The 19,685-nt window shown below is 36.7% G+C and overlaps 2 protein-coding genes and 2 non-coding genes across 5 annotated transcripts; 1 reads left to right on the forward strand and 3 right to left on the reverse strand.

Moving 5' to 3' along the window:
- Positions 1-2,508: 2,508 nt before the first annotated feature.
- On the forward strand, positions 2,509-3,888 carry LOC103498443 (uncharacterized). The gene has a single exon (XM_051079119.1). It carries the CDS (start codon positions 2,509-2,511, stop codon positions 3,886-3,888), a length of 1,380 nt encoding a protein of 459 aa, XP_050935076.1.
- Positions 3,889-11,459: 7,571 nt separating this feature from the next.
- LOC127144101 (small nucleolar RNA SNORD14) lies at positions 11,460-11,582 on the reverse strand. Its single transcript, XR_007815723.1, has one exon. It is a non-coding gene; the product is annotated as a small nucleolar RNA SNORD14 (small nucleolar RNA).
- A 57-nt stretch (positions 11,583-11,639) lies between these two features.
- Positions 11,640-11,739, reverse strand: LOC127144118 (small nucleolar RNA Z157/R69/R10). The gene has a single exon (XR_007815739.1). It is a non-coding gene; the product is annotated as a small nucleolar RNA Z157/R69/R10 (small nucleolar RNA).
- Positions 11,740-12,077: 338 nt separating this feature from the next.
- Positions 12,078-17,595, reverse strand: LOC103498353 (protein SICKLE-like). Of its 2 annotated transcripts, XM_051091599.1 has the most exons (4): positions 17,274-17,595; positions 16,322-16,460; positions 14,688-15,005; positions 12,078-13,069 (listed from the first exon to the last, which is right to left on the reverse strand). In XM_051091599.1, the coding sequence occupies exons 3-4, from the start codon at positions 14,998-15,000 to the stop codon at positions 12,375-12,377; spliced, it is 1,008 nt and encodes a 335-aa protein (XP_050947556.1). In that variant the 5' UTR covers positions 15,001-15,005; positions 16,322-16,460; positions 17,274-17,595; the 3' UTR covers positions 12,078-12,374. The 2 variants fall into 2 exon arrangements, with proteins under 2 accessions (XP_050947556.1, XP_008459151.2); XM_008460929.2 differs by lacking the exon at positions 16,322-16,460.
- Positions 17,596-19,685: the final 2,090 nt, after the last annotated feature.

Consider the following 19,685-nt stretch of genomic DNA (forward strand, 5'->3'; position numbering starts at 1 on the left):
TTTTATGTTATTTGAAAACTTGAGGTTTTGACTTATTTTATTTTCAAAACTTTACAAACTCATATGTTCTTTTAAATAGTAATGACTTCGACTTAGTATAAGGAGTTGGGTCGTTACATTCCACTTCCAAAGACTTGTCAGTTGGGATTCATCAACAATAACCTGGAAGAGTTAAAAAGTTTATGGGAAAGCTTAATGCCGAAGCAAAGAGCAAAGTTTACAAAAGCATATGGAAGCATAGGTGACCTTTTATACACTACCATTAATACATCAACATTGCAAGCTTTGTCACATTTCTGGGACCCTATGTTAAAGTGTTTCATGTTCAACACGTTCGACTTAACTCCTACTATAGAAGAATATCAAGCTCTTATTAGCCTACCAGTTGACTGAGGGAATAAGTTGTACATCTATGATTGAAAGTTGACTCTACAACGGTCACTATCAAAGTTTATGGGTGACATTCATGCATCTGAGCTAAAGAAACAGATGAAGACAAAAGAAGGTAGGAATTGTATTCCCATCAATTATCTCATCAACCTTGCGCGTGGTTTATCAGGGAAGAAGTTTTTTCTCTCATCGCATTATGTATCTATGGAACAATTATTTTTCCTAGAATTAACGGATATGTTGAAGAAGAGGTTGTTAAGATTTTTGTTGGGATAGAACGAGGGGTAAACCCTGTTATCCCAATCATGGCGGAGACTTTCAGATCGCTAAATCATTGTCGAATCCAAGGTAAAGGAAAATTCTTCAGCTGTGCTCCTATGCTCTTCATTTGGATTTCCAGTCATCTAAGGTATCCTAATAATTTTGGATATTCTCAAATAAAATTCAGCAGTCTGTGGAATAATACAAGAAACACTATTAGAGAATTCAATAGTGCACACTGGGATCCAAAGGATCCAGATTTGGGGTTTGGATGCAGTTTTTCACCATTTAACCATAGTAGAAGCAATTTAGAGAGCCCCTTGGATGCCCACAAGTCCTTTGACATACCGTTGTGGAAAATTGGCTTTTATCCCACTATTAGGCTTATGGGGGGCATTGCTTATTCTCCTCTTTTGGTACTACGTCAATCATGGTCAAAACAATTTGCGCCAGTTGTATGTGGGCTAGAAGATTGGGAATTCTCGTATGAGTCCAACATAGCAAATAATAAAATTCATGAAGCAGTCAAGGCATGGAAATTTGTAAAGAAGATTAAGAGTTTGCGACATTGTGAGGGTACTACAGAACAATATAATAATTAGAGACATCTAGAAATAGAATTATAATTAATGCTATGTCAGAATCCTTAGTTCCAAACATAGAATTGAAGAAATCTCATGATAAAGAAAATGAATTAAAGCGATTAAGAGAAACGAATTGTGTTTTGGCAATAGAGAACGAAAAGTTAAGAGAAGAAGTCAAGAAATGGGTCCAGCAAGTTGTTAATACTCAAAGAGATTTAGACGAGGTGAAATGAAAGCGATTAGAGTTGGAGAAGGAAAACAATTCTTTAAACAATGAGGCAATCCAAGTGAGAAAAAAGAATAAGAGGTTATTAAGGAATATTTCCAACTTACATAAAGAGATAAAAGCTAAAACGGTATGCATTACAGATTTGAAACATGAAATAGAAAGATTGAATGGGGTTGCCTTAGAATTCATAATGCATTACATGAACAAACCACTTCATTTCAACAGACCACTATGGGAATTGAGGTTCTGCAACATTTGATTAAAGAATACAAATCCCAACTTATAGAAGTGGAAAGCAAAAACAGATTTTTGTAAAAAGCCATTAACAATTCTGAAAGCCAGTTGCTGATATGTCGTAAAGCAAGGGAAGTCGTAACAGATGACTATGCTCAATTAATAGAAAAATATCAAGAAATGTCAATAGATTTCATGATGTGGAAGGACGAGTACGAGACATTGAGACGAAAGTATGATTATGCTATAGGTCAGATGGAACGAGGGGCGGAAAAATTAAGACAAATGGCAAGGGTGGCAGATCAATTCTCAGTGCAAGCTAGGACTCTCCGGCAAGGTGTTATACCTACCCGCGACACCAATAGAGAATTGTCTCATTTTCTAGGAATCATAGGGCAGTACCTCGGATGTTTTGGGTGCTACCATTAGGTGTTAGAGTCATTGTATTTTTCATTTTAAAAGTAAACTAAGTCTTGTTTGTGTCATTTTACATTCATTTAATAAAAGTATTCTATTTTTTTCTTATCTCTTCTTGCTCATTTGAATCATTATTTTCTTTTTGAAAAGATAAAAAGTAAAAACTTGCAAAATATCTCAAGGTTCGCCTCCTCAGCATCCATATTGGACAAGAAGAAAGACTCAAATAATGGATGAGCAAACCAATGATCAGGTTCAAGCAGTTCATCAAGACGTTGAAGGTTTGAAAGATCAATTGGCAAAAATCCTAAAATTATCACCACTGGAAGAGGAAAGAGTGTTGCGGGGACTTCATCACAAGTGAAAGTGGATCTGAATTAGGTACTAGAGGACATGCCTGCACACCCTCCAGATTTCACTCCTCAAAGGTCGTCTAGTCCACGCATGGTGGATAGGACATATCCTACATCATTTCCTGCGCCAAATCCTAACACAACCACCCAACAAGCAGCCCATGAGAGCAATCCTATATCTACCCCAATTATGGAAGGTGGTAAGAAAATTTTAGAAGAGCAAGGTAGTAGAAGAAGACTGGAATTTCTAAAAGAAAGACTGCGTGTCATTGAAGGTGCAGACATGTACGGGAGTGTCGACACAACACAACTATGTTTGATATCAGATGTGGTGATCCCTTCCAAATTCAAGACTCCAGATTTTGAGAAATACAATGGAACCACATGTCCAAAAAGTCACCTAGTTATGTATTGTCGGAAAATGTCAGCTTATGCTCATAATGATAAATTGTTGATTCATTACTTCCAAGACAGCTTAGTCGGCCCGACTTCTGGCTGGTACATGCAATTCGATGGTTCACAAGTGCATAGGTGGAAGGATCTTGCTGATTCTTTTTTAAAACAATATAAGTACAACATTGATATGGTGCCCGATCGTCTGGATCTTCAGAGAATGGAAAAAAAGAATGTTGAAACTTTTAAGGAATATGCACAGCGATGGAGAGAGTTAGCTGCACAAGTGCAACCTCCCCTAACCGACAAAGAATTGACGGTAATGTTCATAAACACTCTTCGGGTCCCATACTATGATAGAGTGGTTGGAAGTGCTTCAACTAATTTCTCAGACGTCATAACCATTGGGGAGAGGATTGAATTTGGAGTGAAGAATGGAAGGATTTCTGATCCCGCTTCAGAGACAAGAAGAATGATGACCCCAAAGAAAACAGAAGGAGAAGTACGCGAGTTGAGTTCGACTCAAAGAGTAGCAACACGTGTATCCTCACCAATGGTGGGGCAGACAAATTTCTCTCCTGGTTATCAGAATGGAGGTCAAAGCCCATTTGGTCAGTCGACTCAGAGAAACATAAGGAACAATTGGAAGCAAACCCGTTTTGATCCTATACCTATGTCGTACACAGAACTTTTGCCTCAACTTTTAAAGAGCCATCAAGTGGCTATTGTACCACAAGAGCCTCTGCAACCACCATATCCTAAGTGGTATGACCCCAACGCAAAATGTGAATATCATGCTGGGGCAGTTGGGCATTCTATGGAGAACTTTTTTCCTTTGAAAGCTAAAGTACAAAGTCTAGTTAAAGCCGGCTGGTTGAAATTCAAGAAGACAGGGGAAGAGCCTGATGTCAACCAGAACCCTTTACCAAATCATGAGGGTCCTGCCATAAATGCGATTGACACGTTCACGCAAAGACATAAGAATAGAGTGAGCGACGTAACTGCTTCAATGAAACCGTTTTTCTAAATCCTCTATGGAGCTGGATATTTGTCACCAAGGTTTAATAATGATGACAAAGAGAAGATTGATGCACAACAAGGAGTAGTGTTTATTCCATCCAGAGACAAATGACCATTCCATTGAGGACTGTTGTGAGTTCAAGAATGAGGTGTAAAAGCTGATGGACACAAAGATTCTTTTGATAGGACAGATGAGCATGCAGGAAATCGAGGTTAATATGATCACTAATGCTTCATCTAATGAGAAAACTTCAAATGAGACAACATCTATGTGGAAACTGTTAGTCATTCATTACGAAAAGAAGCCAAGTATTATATCTTATATCCAAAAACCTAAAGCAATGACAGTTGAAATACCAGGTCCTTTTGCTTATAAGGATAACCATGTCGTTCCATGGAAATATGAATGTCAGTTCATCACGGACAATGTCGTTTCTGCAACAATTGGAGAAATAACTCGTAGTGGAAGGTGTTATACACCAGATAATTTAAAAGATGTCTTTAAAGAGGATGAAGTTCGACGACGTAAAGGCAAAGCTATAGAAATGGCAGGTGAAGATGATCTAAATGATCTAAGCAAGGTTTTTACTGAAAAGACCACATTAGTTGAGAAAGAGACAGATCATGAAGTTGTTTCCAAAGAGGAAGCCTTTGAATTTTTGAAATTAATTAAGCAATGGATATAAAGTGATTGAACAATTACATCGTACCCCAGCTCGTATATCGATATTGTCATTATTCATATACTCTGAACCACATCGTAAGGTTTTGTTGGATATCTTAAATAGAGCCCATGTAGGGCATGATATTTCAGTAGTGGATGCACTTAGTGAAATCGTGGAAAATATAACTGCTACACATTGCATTTCCTTTACAGATGAAGAAATTCCTCCTAAAGGTACTGGACATACTAAGGCATTGCACATATCCGTGAAGTGTAAGGATCATCACGTGGCGAGGGTCCTAGTAGATAATGGTTCATCTTTAAATATAATGTCGAGATCCACGTTGATGAAACTCCCCATAGATCCATCGTACCTAAGATCAAGTATTATGGTTGTAAGAGCCTTTGACGGTGCACGTAGAGAAGTAATCAGGGATATAGATATCCCATTAAAAATTGGACCTTCCACTTTCAACGTTTCAGTCCAAGTAATGGATGTAAATTCCTCATACAGCTGTCTACTGGGACGACCTTGGATTCATTCAGCAGGGGCAGTCCCATCTTTACTACACCAAAGGTTGAAATTTAGTGTAGAAGGTGGTCAAGCTATTGTCTATGGAGAAGATAACATGTTTGTAACGAAAATATCGACACTTCCTTATGTTGAAGCAACAGAGGAAGCTCTTGAATGTTCTTATAGATCGTTTGAAATTGCTAATGCTACTATCTTTCCAATAGAAGGTTTGAGTATGGATCGTTATGTGTCTAAGACATCTCTAATGATTGCAAAGACAATGATTAAAAGTTGTTTCCAAATGCACAAGGGATTGGGAAAAGATAATCAAGGGGACTCGAAAGTGATTTCTCTTCCTAAAGCCAAAGAAAAGTTTGGTTTGGGCTATAAGCCAGCAGCTTCTGAATGGGAGAAGGTTCGAGCAAAAAAGAAAGAAAAGAGAAGCACGCTCCTTGTGGGATGCGAGATGAAGGAGGAAAGAATAAGCATACCTCATTTATTTGAGACATTTAAGCCTGAAGAATTGTTGTTTGATACCAACCAGAGAAAAAGACGTAACGAAGATTCTGAGATCTCAATTGCAGTTGTCTCCGAGAATACTAGTCTGTCTCATCCTTTGGTTCATCAGTGTCCGCCAGGATTTGAGTTGAACAATTGGGAGATCAAGAAGACATTGGAAGTCACTAAGGGATCACAAAAGTAATAACTTTTCATACACCCTCTGACTATGCCTAAGGTCACTGGGTAGCTTTTTCTTTTGTAATAAAGGCATCTTTTTTATTATTTTACAAAGTGGCATTTTGAGACCTTAGTCATTATGTACTTCCTTTTAATTTTTAAGAAATGAAAAACGTGATTCTATCCCCACTATTGTGTCTTTTCCTTTTGCTTCTCGCTTTTCGCCTCTTGGCTCTTTTACCGACGCAATTTAGGATCCATAACAGGAGCACCAGAGTAGAAGGTGACGTTGATGACGTTGTTGATTTCAAAGTTCCAATTTGTAATCTTGAGCAAAATATTGAAGTGGGTGAATTTGATATATCACCTGAATTACTAAGATTGATAGAGCAAGAAGAAAAGAAGACTATGCTATATCAAGAAACTTTGAAGGTTATTAATTTGGGAACACTAAAAGAAGTGAAAGAAGTGCGAATTGGCACTTTGGCTTCGGAACAAGATCAATCAGAGCTGGTGACCCTACTTCACGAGTTCAAAGATATATTTGCATGGTCCTACTAGGATATGCCCAATTTGGATACAGAGATTGTAACACATCGATTACCACTCTGCTAAGCCTATACGACAAAAGCTTCGTAAATTGAAACCTGAAATGTTGATCAAGATCAAGGAGGAAGTTAAAAAGCAGTTTGAAGCTGGATTCTTAGCAGTAGCAAAATACCCAATTTTGGTTGCAAATATTGTCCCAGTTCCAAAGAAGGACGGGAAGGTTAGAATGTGCGTAGACTATAGAGATCTTAATCGAGCAAGTCTTAAAGACAACTTTCCTCTTCCTCACATTGACGTGTTGGTAGATAATACTGCTGGGTTTTCCACCTTCTCATTTATGGATGGATTTTCAGGATACAACCAGATCAAAATGGCTCCAGAAGATCAAGAAAAAAACGACATTCATCACCTTGTGGGGAACGTTCTGCTATAAAGTAATGCCTTTTGGGTTAAAAATGCAGGAGCAACTTATCAGAGAACGATGGTTACATTATTTCATGACTTGATGCATAAAGAAATTGAAGTTTATGTTGATGATATGATTGCCAAGTCCAGACTCGAAGAAAAGCACGTGGTTACCCTTCGTAAGCTTTTTGAACGATTGCGAAAATTCCAATTAAAGTTGAATCCAGCAAAATGCATAATTGGAGTTTCTTCTGGGAAGTTATTGGGTTTCATCGTCAGTCGTGAAGGCATCAAGGTGGACCCAGACAAAATCAAGGCGATAGTTGACTTAAGGCCACCAAAAACATAAAAGGAGGTTAGAAGTTTTCTAGGAAGGTTGAATTACATTGCACAGTTTATTTCACACCTTACTCAAACTTGCGAGCCAATTTTAAAATTGCTTCGCAAAAATGAGATTTGTCATTGGAATTAAGGTTGCCAAAAAGATTTTGACAAGATCAAAGACTACTTGCAAAGCCCTCCTATCCTCGTCCCGCCAACTCCAGGACGACCTTTGATCTTATACTTCACAGTGAATGAGGGGTCAATGGGATGTGTGCTAGGACAGCATGACTCTACTGGAAAGAAAGAGCAAGTTGTCTATTATTTAAGCAAGAAGTTCACGAATTATGAATCAAAATACTCATTGTTGGAAAAAAAACATGTTGTGCCTTAGCATGGACGACTCAAAGATTAAGACAATACGTATATGTTGTACTATACTGCATGACTTATTTAAAAAATGGAACCTATAAAATATATTTTTGAAAAGCCATCCTTATCAAGAAGGATAGCTAAGTGTCAAGTGTTCTTATCAGAGTTTGATATTGTTTATATTACTAGAAAGGCCATAAAGGGTAGTGTGATTGCTGATTGCCTAGCGGAATTACCAATTGAGGACTATGAGCCCATGAAGTTTGATTTTCCAGATGAAGATATCATGGCATTAGTAAATACCTCATCGAATACATGGACAATGATCTTTGATGGAGCCATGAACGAAATAGGGCACGGTGGGAGCAATTTTGATGTCCCCCGATGGGAAGTGGTACCCTTTAACTGCTAAGTTATATTTTGATTGCACCAATAATATGGCTGAGTATGAGGCGTGTAGTATGGGAGTGCAAATGGCATACGAGATGAAAGTAAAAATATTACGAGTCCTTGGGGACTCCCTGTTGGTTGTACATCAGCTGAATGGGGAATGGGAGACAAGGGATGCTAAATTGATCCCTTATAACGATTATATTCGCACTATAGCGCAAACTTTTGATTCAATAACGTTTGAACACGTCCCATGTAAAAGCAATCAGGTTGCAGATGCATTAGCCACTCTTTCTGCCATGTTTAAAGTAGCTTACAGTGAAGAAGTTCAACCCATAAGGATGGAGAAGTATAAGACATCATCCTATTGTATGAGCCTCGAGCGAGAACCTGACGGTAAACCTTGATAGCATGATATTAAGCACTACATCGCATATCGAGAGTATCCACTAGAGACATCGGAAAATATTAAGCGCACCATTAGGAGGTTAGCCATGAAGTTCTTTCTAAATGGTGAAGTATTATACAAAAGAAATTACGATATGACTCTACAACGATGTGTCGATGCTTTGGAAGCCGAAAAGATTTTTTTGTATATTGAATGGGTTCAATATTTTTTATGTTCTGTGATGTGCTTCTTCTTGTTCTAATGCTGAGGTATTTTTCTTTCAATATGTTCTGTGATGTTCTTCTTCTTGTTCTGATGCTGAGGTTATCTCGCTTTCGATTTTCGTTTGTATGTTTCTATTTTGTTGTTGTGTGTGAAACGTTGCGTATATTTTTTCCGTTTTTGTGTACAACCTACAATTTCCCGCCCATGTTGTGAGTCTCTATCTTTGACTTGATGGGGTTTAGGGTCATGTTTTGTTGCTGCCCTATATTGTCTCTCTTTAACCTATGTTGGCTGCTGCTGTATATTTCTTTAACCATCTTTTCTACCATGTGTTGTCTACTCCACGTATCACATTGCATATTGACAACCTTTTTGGTTGGGGTCTTCATTGTATCATTAAATTTTTCCTTCCTTTCCTCTACATACATAGTCCCTCTTGCTTCCTTGTTGTGCGTCATTGTTGTTTGCCATTGTAGATTTTCCTTTTCCATATTACTAGGTATGTTTACTTTCGGTATTCCTTTTCTCCATCGAATGTTGTTGCTGGTCACATATGAAATGTATGTTCTGTATTTGTAATCTATGTTATACTGTCATATTTTGCATTACCTATTGTTCTTTCCGATCTTCATCAGGTCATGCATGCATTCTCTTTTTTTCCATTTCTCTAGTGATGTTTCCACTACTATGGAATCCAATTCAATTTATTGAACGGATTTCTTTTCTCTGATGCATCAAAAGACTTATTATTTTTACCTCCATTATTTTTCTAATTGTTAAAGGTTTTTCATTTTCCATTTGAACATCGGTTAGATTCTCCCAAGTACACGGTACATAGTCTTCATTTCTTGTTCCTTCTTCCATCGACCGAAAGCATATATTAACTATTTGTTTTGTTTATTTTTTTTGCAGGATCTCCGCTTCATACTTATTATATGTTCCACCTTCAATTTTTACTTTCGTATTTTTAGTTCTTTATTATTCGTAGGAATGTACAAAATGTTCAAATGTTTAATCTGTAATAACTTATTTTTAAACATGTGGGACTTTCATAAATTTTTATACTATTGCTGATTAATTTTTTTTTTCATATATTGCATGCATGTTCCATCGCCTAAAACATTTTCCTTTTTTATCGTTCCCAAAGTAATCGTTTTTTAGCAATGTGACAATTACGATGCCTATATACACTATGATAAGAAAATGATCACAATATTTCAATTTCATCTTCTTTACAACTATACATTGCCCATAGAGCTTACATAGCAAGTTCATTTGGAAAGGAAAAAGAGTTTTCACGTTTGACCTACATTTATACTTTTTTTTTTTCTAGTTTTGTGTACATTGTATTCTTTTTCCATATTATTTGAAAAAGGTCTAATTAAGTTATAAAATGCTCGTCGTCATGGAAGCCTTCTTGGACCTACCGGATGAGGAGAAGCTCGCCTACTGCAACGTCATTTTGCACGACAACCTGTGATTGTCTGTCCACTTCACCCGCATGACCCATATTTGTTTCGGTTTTCATTTTTTTGTTCCTCTGCATGATGTTCAATGTAATTGACTTCACAGTTTAACTTCATTCCTAATAATAATTTTATTTGATATTTCGTTTCGTTTCAATGAAATTATGTTGGCAATCGTTGGTTTAAATCGATTGTTAACGATACGCAATTTCCCGAGAATACATTTACAATATATATATATATATATATAAGGTATAATTTATTCACACGTAACGCATACATCAATTTATTGGCACGGAACGTTTGCGTCCAAAACGTTGAAAATTGACATCGTATTTACGAAAACTAATAGAATATGTTTTTCGAAAAAATTTAACAATTTTGGTAAATTAAAATTACAAATATTTGTGTATTGTATTTAGAATACGAATTTAAAAAATTACGAGAATATGAATTTAAAAAATAATTAATAAAAAACTAATTTTCATAATCCTTCTCACGTAATTTTTCCCCTAACCAAGGATTATCATAAGCCCTCATAATCCTTCTCACATCATTTTTCCTCCAAACAAAAATTATCATAATTATTACTTTTGCATAACCCAAAGATTATCATAATCTTTTCCCTACATATTCCTTTTCCTTCCTTTCCTTCTCCAAATGGCCCCTTATTCTTCTATGTTTTATTTTCTTATTACTTTTTGCTAATGAAAATATTTTTCATTGGTTTTATTCTCGAATGAAATTTATATTATATATAATAGGGACGTCGTTTGATATCATTAATTACTCGTCATATTTGTCATATTCGCAATATGTGAAAAAAGAGCTGTGTTGGCTGTTTTTTTTATTATTATTTGTGTGACATTATGCAATTTCTCTATATAATATTTTAAAATATTGACTTAAAATAATAAATTCACTAAGAACAATTTTTTATAAATTAACTACAGTAAAATACTTATGTAAATTAAATTTAGTTGAATTTAATACTTATTATTACACAAAATTGTGAGATCACACAATTAAACCAATCCTTTATTAATGTCAAATCTGAAAATTTTGAGCTATGCAAAACCAACATTCACATTCATTTTTCACAATTATAAAACCTTAAACCAACTTCAATACATCTTGATTTGGAATTTCTACGTCGGTTATGAAATCGAATTTCATTTTAGGATGCAATGGTTTCATTTAATCCAAATAAGCCAAAAGGTGTCCTTTGATGATGAATGCACACAAAATTTACTTTGCTTCTGTATTGCGCAGCATCATTTGGTCCGTTTCCAAAAAGATTGCAACTTCAAGAGGGGTTCACAACTCTCAAGGAAAAATCAATATCTAATTATAAGCCTTCCGTAAGCCTAAACCATTCAAGATTCAAGGATAGAGAAGATATGACCAAAACAAAAGTTTCATCAGCGAAAAAGCTAAATGTGATCGATAAGCTTCATCAGGCAACGACGAAATACAAGAGTCTAATGGACAAAGTAAATCGAACAACAAAAATCTGACAAAACCAAGACAAAGTACAATGATCACATAATTTACAACCAATATAAGCAGTCAAGCAAGCCTGTTCAGAAGTTTTTTATAAGAAAATGGTTTCAGACATCCAAGGAAGGAATAAAGCAGCATTAGCTCTCAAGCCTGGCAAACGCGAAAGCCCTTAGACAGCCACTGCGAATGTTTTGAGAAACAAGCCTTAGAGATATCATCATTGTTCGAACAAGATTCAGATAAAAAGACAATCAAACTGATAATACGAATCAAGCAAATTGAAGAAAGTGCTCAGACAGCCAAGGGTATATCAATCAGATACCGGGAATAATACCCAGATCAGAAACTCTAGTCCATAAATATAGCATCGTCACAGCACTTGAACGATCATACATATCTATAAAATAAAAATAACATGAAACAGAAGATAAGGATTGAATGAAGTTGAAAGAGGGAGAAAAATGAAAGCTTTTTAATTAAAAACTACGAAACGTACAAAATGATAAAGAATGCACCAATATCAAATGTTTCCGAAGAGATGAAAACCAAGAATGGTGGAATCGGGGAGGGAAATGATAAAGAATGCACCAAAATAAAGTAATTTCCCTTCATTTAACATAAATTGAAAAACAAAAAACAATTAAATAACTACTGATTGTAATTGTAGGTGAAAAGAAACAGTACGTGAAGAAAGAGAGGGTAGGAACAAGACTCAATTAAATAGTCAAAAAGAGGGCAATCTATTTAAATAAGAGAATTGAGAACTCATTCCTATTAAATTCTTAACAAAGAAGAGCATTTGACAACAAAAATTAAAAAGAAGCTTAATCCATGTACATAACCTAAACAAGATAGATAAAGAACATCACTAACTAAACATAACATAGAGACAGAACTGTCATAATAATCACTATAGATTTACAACATGAAACCAGTCTATAGAGGAAAATTAGGCTGGGATTTCGACAATGCTGAATTCAAGTACTACTGTAAGGATGAAATGCCTGAATAAAATGTTTCATGCATTTGGTGCATCCTCGATTGCTTCCTTGAAGGAGGCAGCCAGGTACTCGGCAAGGCTAGGTTGTTGAGAGCTAGACCTGCCAGAAGAGGAATCTGAAACTCTTGCTTTCTTTGTACCAAACTTGGAAATCCAAGATTCCGAAGGTTTTGCAGAGTTACTCGATGAATCAATTGTCGTCCAGATACAAGGTTGCAGAACCTTCCAGGGATCTTCAAGCATGGAGACATTGTAAAATTGTTCTGGTCCATATTTGTCCAATAAAGAATGACGACCATGAAAACCAGTACCTCGTCCATAGCCAAATCTTGGACTAGGGGTCATATTGCCATGATGTCCATGGCTGCCTCTACCTGGACTTAAACTGCCATGGAACCCTGGGTTAGGGCTAGAACTACGGTACTTAGCCCTGTCTTGAGTAGGATTGGTGTAAGAGTTACCTCTTGGTCCAGATACATGGCTGGAGGAGTTCATCTCCCTCGGTGGATGGGTAGGGAACTGGTTGACAAATGGCCTTCTCGGTCCACGCCACATATGTGGATCTCCTTGATTCACAGCATAAGGTCTAGGCATTCCTGGGCTACCATAGCCACCAGCTTCACTATCACCTCGTGCATAGAACGTTCTCTGGTCAGGTGAATATTGATGGAATTGATGAGTAGAAGAGGGTGACATTTCAGGGTTTCTCAATCCTACAACACATTAGTATATTTAGATTTGAAGAAGAAAAGTGATTCCCAAACTATGGAACCAAATACAATTAACAAGCACTAACAAAAATGATAACTGAACACCAAAAGGGATTCTTCCTAATTCCACCAATCACATCACAAATAAACTCAATACGAAGGAAATATTACCCCCTCCTACAATAAACAAGATTGTAATACCCTGTCAGCATTGTCTAAAACATACAGCTTCCACGATGGTTTGACATCAAACCATAGGGAGGAATTAGAAACTGAACTAGAATCAAACTACACGAGCATAGAGAGAGTGATGTGCATTTCTATTGTAAACAAATTTGATTCCCCAAGGAAAGTTTGTGAAACAGATAAAAACATTTATTCCAAGACACTAATTGAAACATATCTGATAATAGATCTTTAATATTCTAGACATTTAATATCAGCTCATCAAACAAATAAGGGCTGTAAAGGAGAGATATAACTTTTATCATTAAATTTCTTGCAAGTAATGTATCTCTAAGAACTGCAAATCTCCCTAAAGTATGATGTATCTCTTAAAATACTTTCCAATCCAACAGCTTTGATTGAGAAAGCAATGCACAATTTTCTACGGGGATGTCCAACAAGAGTGCAGCCAAGCCACCTTATTTGTGGGAATTTGCTTCAACACTTCATGTAGGGAGTACAGGTATGGGATACAACAGGAAGTAAATCTCTACTTTCTTCAAAATATGGTTATGGGGTGTCTCCATTGAAACAAATAGCCTGTAGTTTCTTTTCTTTCTACTTTATTTTATTGAAACATGCAAGTAAAATCAAAAATGTCCTGTTGGTTTCCCAGGTTTTGAAAGAATAGCCGGTCTTTACCGCAGTAATAGAGGCATACCAAAAGCTTAATGGCTTGGCTCCATGACACAGGCTCCTTGTTAATTGCTCTAAACCAAAAAACACTTTTGATTCCTAATAGCATCTCTCGATAACCATTTCTAAAACCTAAGAGCTCTAAAAAGTTGACCCTTAAGCTCCTAGTAAGTTACGGTTAGCTGTTGAACGATGAAGTTCAATCAAATAACCCTTCCTAGTAAAAAGATGTACGATCTGAAAAAGCAACACAACACTATCAACAAACTCACACTCGCTCAAGCGATAGTGTCCCACCCTTGAAATTTGTCAACATGCCATGCAAAATTACTGCAATTCATTACATGCCTTCATTGTCGGTATACTACCAGTGTTAATCTTATCTGTATGGATCATTTGACTTACCTTTTCTGGCACCAAACCATATTAAAGAGGAAAGTTAAAATCAAAGGAACAGGGCCTCTGACAGTTTTTGTGACTTAGTTCATTTTACAACCTCAAGTTGGAGGACCTTTCACTAGTTTTTGTTAATAGATTACGTAACTTTATTCATAGGAAAGGTTTTTTTCGTAACATGTTTCTATGGAGAGGAAACATAATTATCCGACACATTATGTCATATTTGATCCCTCTCTTTGCAATTGGACAATTCTAAATCGAACATCCATTAACAAAACAAGTAACTCAGTATCTCATTCCTATTACACGACTCTAAATATATTTTCATGCACGATTAATTTAAGAAAACAAAAAAAATTACCTGGAAAAGTTGGTGGTAAATAAGTTGTTGAAGAAGTGTTGTGGTGGTAAGGAACGAAAGTATCAGACACGGGTTGATTCTCAATCTTCCCTTTCTTCTTGCTAGTAGAAAATGCAGCCATAGGATTTGTGTAATAGTCAAATCTTGGGGCTGTACATGGTGCTAATTGCCCTACCATGGTAGCTGAGGACTCAATCAATGGATTAGACAGATGATTAGGTAGAGAAGTTTCGATATAATTAACTACATCGGCCTGAGCAGCTTCCATTCGCATTGCTCTCAGCCTTTCCCTTCGTTTTTCTGATTCTTCCATTCAACCTAGCAATATCATTTCTCAATCATTATCAATTGTCATGTTTGAAAAAACCCAACAAATTCGACAATCACGATGAAACACAAAGACTCTGTTAGGTACCTAAGTTCCTACAAATGAAAAACACACCACGATCCAAGAACAGGGGATTAGTTTCCTCCCTATGTATTACTGCCAAACATCAAATAACCATGGGTTCCAAAGATTACGAGGGAAATAGCAAAAGTAAAAAATACAAGCAAGAAAATCAAGAAACACGAAAATACCTAAGGTCCCTGACTATTCAAGAAAGTTGTCACTCCTCTACTGATCTCTCACTCCTTCCAAAACACTCTCCTTAGTCCCTCACACTAATCCTTAAAACCCTATTAAAACCTCTCCATGGTCCCCACACGCATTTTTTGAAGAAACAACTTTCATTGAAAATGAATGAAAGAATACAAGGCAATACAAAAAAACCAGCCTACAAAACCACCCTTGTAAAGGAATAAGAACCAACTAAGTAAAATGTTGCCTATAGAATAGCTACAAAGTTCTTCATAACCAAAGCCTAAAGAGACACGTGAAATCTAGCCAAAGACCAAATCTCATTATCCCCCTCTCTCTACCCCATAAACACCTTATCATTCCTCTCGCCCAGAATATCACAAATAATGGCATACACCGCAGAACGCCATAAAAAGCCACCCTCATCACTAAAATGTGGATGGAGAAGGAACTCCTTAATCGTCACTCTAACACTCCTCGAGCAGGCAAAGCTAAACCTGAACTCATGAAGAAAAGAGCACCACCCTCGCAAAATGGCAATCCCAGAAAAGGTGATCAAGATCGTCTTCCGCCATTCGACAGAGCAAACAACAAGAAGGCCTAACAAGCGAAGTCCTCCTAACAAACTTATCTACAGTGTTAACCCGGCCAAGCAAGACCGGCCAAATACAAAAACCTAACTTTCTTCAGAACCTTAGTCCTCATAACCACATCAAAGATCGAAGGGGGAGTGGGATCCAACAACAACCAAAACAAAGAATCACAAGAAAATCCCCTACTAGGATTAGGAATCCAAACATGTGCATCTCTCCTCCCCGCTCTAACAGTGAACCCCCCTTGAGTAAGGAAAGAAGAGAGGCCACATCTGTCATTTCCCTATTGGTCAAGTTATGATGAAATCCAAACGAGAAAGACTCAAAATTCTTAGACCTCACCAACAGCAGCTCTGAGATAGTATAGTTTTTGGACGAGGAAAGATTATACAAATGCGAATAAACAACAAAAAGGGAGCACTCCCCCACCCATCTATCCTCTCAGAAAAAGGTGTCCTTACCATCCCCCAAGAAACAAGAACAAACCGAGAAAAAGTAGGGAGCTCGATTGAAATATCCTTCCAAGGATTTCGGAAAGTGCCTTTAACCCCTCTCGTAATCCACTCAAAAGGATGGGAACCATGCTTGCTAACAATGATCCTATACCAAAGAGAATTAGGCTTAAGTTAGGCTAAACCATTTTATGTTAGGCTAAAAATCACTTTAAGTTAGGCTAAAATTCCACTTATGGACCCTTAACTTCAAACTTAAACTCTTAACACCATATCCATAAGCACCCAACTTAAGTCAATCTTAGTGGGTCTTTTAATTCCATACGCTCTTATCTCAACAATCAATGATTTTTGGGCTTTAGATCTATTATATTAACGTGAGTCAAACAACCTTAAACACTTCTTAAGATTACCTAAACCATTTTATGTTTCAAACCTTATATAAATAACACAAAAATGAACTCCAAAGTTAATGGAAAGCTCATTTTCAACCTCTAAAATTCAACTCTAGGACCCAAGTATCATGGATGTTTAATTTTAACAAATAAACTTAATGGGCATTCAAGAACCCTAAGAAAACTCAATAAAGTTACTCCAAACTTTACCAAGAAAGCAAAGTACTCAACTTCAATGGACAGCATCCTAACTATCTTCTAAACTCAAAATCAAGTATCCACCGTCATGGATTACTCAATATTATAGATGGATACTCAAAACACACTCCATAAAGCTTAGAATCTTGCCCAAGTTGGGCCAAAATGTCTAATTCTGAGCTTCCGCTGGACACAGCTAAAATCGTCCAAGAATCCAAATATAACAATGAAGTGTAATGGGTATTGTGAAAATAAAGCGGAAACTTAATGGGTATTCGAAACTCTTCTAATTAAACAATGAATCAAGTCGAAGCTTAATGGGTATTCGATACTCTTCTAATTAAACAATGAGATGTTACCAAGCTTACCAAATTCCAACCAAAACTTCTAGACTTAGCGAAAAATCGACGTTTGATGATTTTGAATGGCACGATTTGTGAGGAAGACGAACTAGCAGAGGGAGACAGATCCGACCTCGAGTTTGACGGTGGCAAATGCGTCGAACGTACTCCGATAAATGGACGGTGATGGTCGATAAGAGAAGAGAGAAATATCGGTGAGACAAAGGGAGAATCGGTGACTTCGGGTTTTCGGCCGCGTTGTCGACGGCAAGCTGCGCGGTGGCGAGAGAGGGGGGGTTGCGCGCTCGAATCGTTTAGAAGAAGACTCCCTCACTCTCTTCTTTCCTTTTTTTTTTTTTCTTTATTTATTAAAAGGAAAAGGAAAATAGAAAATAAAGATAAGAAAATAGAAAATAACGAAATGACCATATTATCCCTAACTTATCCCTAACTTAAAATAAATCTCTTTTTTTTCTTTAACTTCTTTCCTTTCAACGATTGCCAAAATTTAATTCTTACGGCAAATTCAACCATTAAAAATACAAAGATATTCAACTTAACTTTCACACTTCAAGAACCATTGGTATAACTAAAACAAGAATGGAATAAGAGCTTACATCTATTCACCAGAAAATCTAGGTGTTCAATTGCCAGCGAGTTCTTTACTCTTTTCTAACTTTTTTTAATCTTTGGACACAACAATCTTAAAAAGATTTTTACTTCATCTCTTTTTTTATAGACGCTCCTCATAAGGTTCTTTCTAATCGTTTCCATCATGGCGGAGATATGCTTACTAATAGATGGAAGAATATAAGAATTAAAACACTCACTCAGGTTGTTTAGCAACATGTCACACTTTGCATGACCTAAATGCGTGCTTGGACCAATGGTTCGGTGGTGGTATGATTTTTTAGAAATATGTAGGAGGATTATGAGGAATTATTTATAATCTTTGTTTGGGAAAGGAATAAGTGGAAGGATTACTGGGGATTATTTATAATTATCATTGTTTGGGGAAAGGATTATATGGGAAAGATTATGGCCAAATTTTTTTCCATTAGTTTTGTTTTTTCGTAAATGAATATATTTTCTTAATTTCTGTTTTTTAGTTGTACAAATGGAATTATGTTTGTTCATCATGCCATGTGTAATTTTTTTCGTGAAACGTGCAATTGTTAGCGTAATACATGTGCAATTACCATATTTCGCTAACGATATCATTTTGAACCATATATTGATATGCATTAGGCGATATTTCCATAAAATAACTATTTACGCACCATGCAAGAACGGTAAAAGAAAGTGAAATAAAATCCCTAACATCAATTAGAACAAAGAAAACAATAAAGAAAATAAGTCTAAATCCATGGTTCCGACAAAAAAATAAAACACAATAAACATCCTGCGCTGGAAACATATCAGCATAGTTAAGGGTCACCGCAGAAGAGGACCCTACAGTAAGCAGCCTTCATTGGATCAGACATCTTGATGAAGTTTCTCATGAGCGACACCTTCTCTGTCACTATCATGATGCACTTACTACTCTTCGTGATAGTAAGGCTCGAGATGGACTCCATATGCTCTATCATCCGCATCGCCATCGCGTCCTCCCAAGTGATAGCTTTCTCAGGCTATTCTACAATGGTTCTCAGCTGATCAGTCGCAGCGTCCATACAATTGCAAATCAGGTCGTACGTCTCGAACGCTGCATTTAGCACTTCCTTTTCTGACCGCTAGAGCCCGACATACCATCGTTGGACCGGCTAAATCAACCGCCCATCATGTCCTCAGGCAACATGTTCATCCTTAAGTTGCATATAACGGGGAACTCCGTGTCCATCCATCCTCTACAGGGACACTGTCGTTGTGCCCTACGACGTTCGATGTAATGTCTGCCAACATCTCTGTAAGGGCCCTCGTCGCTCGATCTTTTCCAAACACATACGACAGCTCATCGTAATGTAGGAATGGGTTGTTGACGAGTCCTTTCGCTGCAGGGTGCATCTAAAAAATTTACACAAAAACAACAAAGCAATTAATGTTGGAATTTGTGTCCTAAAACTCATACTTTGTTATTTGATTCAATAAATTGTATTATTGAGTGCTATAATCTTAAAACCAATAAATTAAGGTCCCAAGGCTATTTTACTGAGTTTGTCACATACACTTGAACTTTATATATAGACATAAACATGGATTAAGTTCAAGTGAATAACCCAAATAGTCTATAGTGTATGAATAAGGTTCGGCGCCTTATTCTGGATAAACACTATGGATGCGACCCGTTCCGTAGTTAGTACAAACAATGTAATCCTGAATCGTTCATGTAGAGACATGGGAGTGGGGGCATCCTATGTAAATAATTTTCATAAGACTGGAACCACGAAATAGTCACGTTTTGTTATAACACCGTAAACTATAAACTGACTATTTCATTTA

The sequence above is a fragment of the Cucumis melo genome, chromosome 11, assembly GCF_025177605.1.
Source record: "Cucumis melo cultivar AY chromosome 11, USDA_Cmelo_AY_1.0, whole genome shotgun sequence".
Lineage (NCBI taxonomy): Eukaryota > Viridiplantae > Streptophyta > Magnoliopsida > Cucurbitales > Cucurbitaceae > Cucumis > Cucumis melo.